The sequence below is a fragment of the Montipora foliosa genome, chromosome 4 (genome assembly GCF_036669935.1).
Source record: "Montipora foliosa isolate CH-2021 chromosome 4, ASM3666993v2, whole genome shotgun sequence".
Lineage (NCBI taxonomy): Eukaryota > Metazoa > Cnidaria > Anthozoa > Scleractinia > Acroporidae > Montipora > Montipora foliosa.
In genome coordinates, this window is record NC_090872.1 from 27,824,515 (window position 1) to 27,827,014 (window position 2,500).

At 41.7% G+C, this 2,500-nt stretch overlaps 2 protein-coding genes across 2 annotated transcripts in view; one reads left to right on the forward strand and one right to left on the reverse strand.

The window, feature by feature from the left end:
* Positions 1–2,500, forward strand: part of LOC138000501 (protein YIPF6-like) — a 19,581-nt gene that overhangs the window by 4,887 nt on the left and 12,194 nt on the right. The gene's annotated exons all lie outside the window — the stretch shown is intronic.
* LOC138000499 (mucin-like protein) lies at positions 138–1,791 on the reverse strand. Its single transcript, XM_068846963.1, has one exon. It carries the CDS (start codon positions 1,676–1,678, stop codon positions 890–892), a length of 789 nt encoding a protein of 262 aa, XP_068703064.1. The 5' UTR covers positions 1,679–1,791; the 3' UTR covers positions 138–889.

A 2,500-nucleotide genomic window follows, 5' to 3' on the forward strand; every position in this document is an offset into this window, starting at 1 on the left:
TTTTGAGAAATCGCTCCTGTATTCTAACTATCTTAAAACCCATTGTCTGAAATGGAAAATACAATAATACTCTTTGTTTGTCCATCCAAATTTTGAATGAGCATTGTTTTTGTTTTTGCTTGGGACCATTGTAAGTACCATTTTGGGCAATTGACTTCTGGCCCCATGGACAACTATTTCTGGTGTTAGGCAGAGTAAAATCTATCAAATCTCAATCCCAGGAGTCAATGGGTTAAAGGGTACATTTTGGGGAGTTTTTTATATGTTATGATTGTTATGATTATTATGATTATTATAATAATAATTATTATTATGATGTTGATTATATGAGTCTTATGCCATCACAATTTGATGATGGTATTGTCGAACTAGAAAAGCCTTGCTGCTGTGAACAGTGGCCAATGTTTTTGTCCCCTTCCCATACTTTCTTTTACAATATAATCTGTATGAAGAAATTGTTTAAAGTTTGCACGATTAAAGAGCGTTCTTACAACCAAATCAACCCTGCCTTACCTCGTGGTAGACATAATGACAAAAAACAACAACTTTACAAGGGGGAGGAGGGCTATTTAACTAAATATAGAGTCACCCACCAGAAGATGATTGCTGTGTCCGTACTTTAGAGCCTGGGCTTGAGTTGACGGATTAAAGAAGGCACACTTTGGTGAATAGTAACTGTTTGTGAAAGCGAAGGGATGTTGGACTCAGTATGCTAACATTAAAGGTTACCGATCCAAAACAGATGTTGTCAAAAATGACTAAGAACCGTGTAATAAAATCTAAAAAAATTGCTAAACGTCGTTCCAAAATATTTTGCTATTTTTAATTTCAATTATGTTCCTTCTATTGTGCTGGCATCTTCCACGTATGAATTTTCGACATGTTTTGTTTACTCTGGGATTCGGTTTGGATCGGGTGCTTTCTGGTCATTTTCGGGAGCTTTTTCGTTCGCTTTCGGTGCTTTTAAATCGGTTTGTTGTGCCTGTGGGTTTTGTGCTGCATTAGCAGGTTGCTGGGCATTATCGGGAGGTTTCGGCGCTTCTAGCGTTTTCTGTCCTTGGGGGCATGCTTCTTTGTTGCACTCGGCAGTTTCGCTCGCTGGTCCCTCGCACGGTTTGCCACCGTAAAGAGGCGCTGGATTTGTACAAGTTCGTGTCCTTGTCATCTCTCCTTTGCCGCAAGTTACCGAGCAAACACCGAAAGGTCCCCAGTCCGAAAAGTGTCCGTCAACTGGCACACAAGGATCCTTGTTGCAATCTTGTTCTTCTAGATCCGGACCTTCGCAAGGTTTACCTCCAAACGTAGGCGGTGGGTTATTGCATTGCCTCTTTCGAAACTGCTTTCCTCCACCACAGGGCTTATCGCAAGCGGAATACGCGGTCCAGTCGCTGTATTTGCCATCTATCGGGCAAATTTTCAAGAAGCAGGCTTTAGTGTCTCCGCTTGGACCAAATCGAAAGCAGTCTTTTCCGTACAGTCCTGGTGCTGGATTGCTACACAAGCGGAACCGTGTTTGAAAGCCTTCTCCGCAGTCTTTCGTGCAGTTACTCCAAGCCGACCATTCGGTGTAACCACCATCGGTTGTTGCTTGAAGAAACCAGTAATAACCTCCTAAGAGAACACAGCACCCAATGAGAGAGAATGCAGATGTTTGCACAAACCTTCTAGACGAACACATTTTCGTTGTCTTGTTGTATGCGAAGGTCGATTGTACTCTGTCATGTGTGAGGAGTGTTTAAAAAGAAAAACGAAGTTAACAAGCTGTGGCCATAACACAATTGGCCGAATGAAATATGCAAATCTAAGACGTGGCATGCAAAAATTTGATGTTGGCGTGGCGTTTTAAGGAAAATTTGCATTTCTGCCCTCGGAAACAAACCCAAGGATGATTTTCAGAAAAGGTGTCTAAATCTTTTTTCCATCTTTTTAATCCTTATGCCTCGCACGTTTGTCTCGCAGATTTTAAAGCTAGTCAGCGTGGCATTCTGAATAGCTATAACTAAAACTAGCGTCAACCGAATCCCAGACCTTCTTTTGGTTTAATTTAGGCTTTTAATAAGTTTTCTAAAACGTGCCAAGCTCGTCAAGCTGAAGTGCCACTTGGGCTTGATTCTAGAATACCCCCTCACTTACATTGAACCTTAGAAAGCTGCTACCGCAGTCCCGCAGTCACTTACATTGAACCTTAGAAAGCTGCTACCGCAATCCCGCAGTTGTGCATAGCGCAGTCCCGCAGTGTATATGTACTCCACACTCGGCACTGCCACCACGGTCCCGCAGTGGTTAAATCTTTCACCGTTGTTATGGCAATTTTCAAAAGCTGGAACCAGGGCAAAAAAATTGCATCGCCTGAAACTGTGTCGATGTCTTTTTTATGTATTCTAGCGTCGATTGTCGCTCGACATTTTGCGAAAAGTTGAAATTATGCGGCTTTGTTTAATTATTGTCTCTTCCCAAAGAAAAAATATCATAATTAATCAATCCATCAATCAATAAATCA

What these genes read in the sequence shown, in the direction of transcription:
- LOC138000499 (XM_068846963.1), bottom strand. Translation starts at nt 1,678, where the DNA reads ATGTGTTCGTCTAGAAGGTTTGTGCAAACATCTGCATTCTCTCTCATT.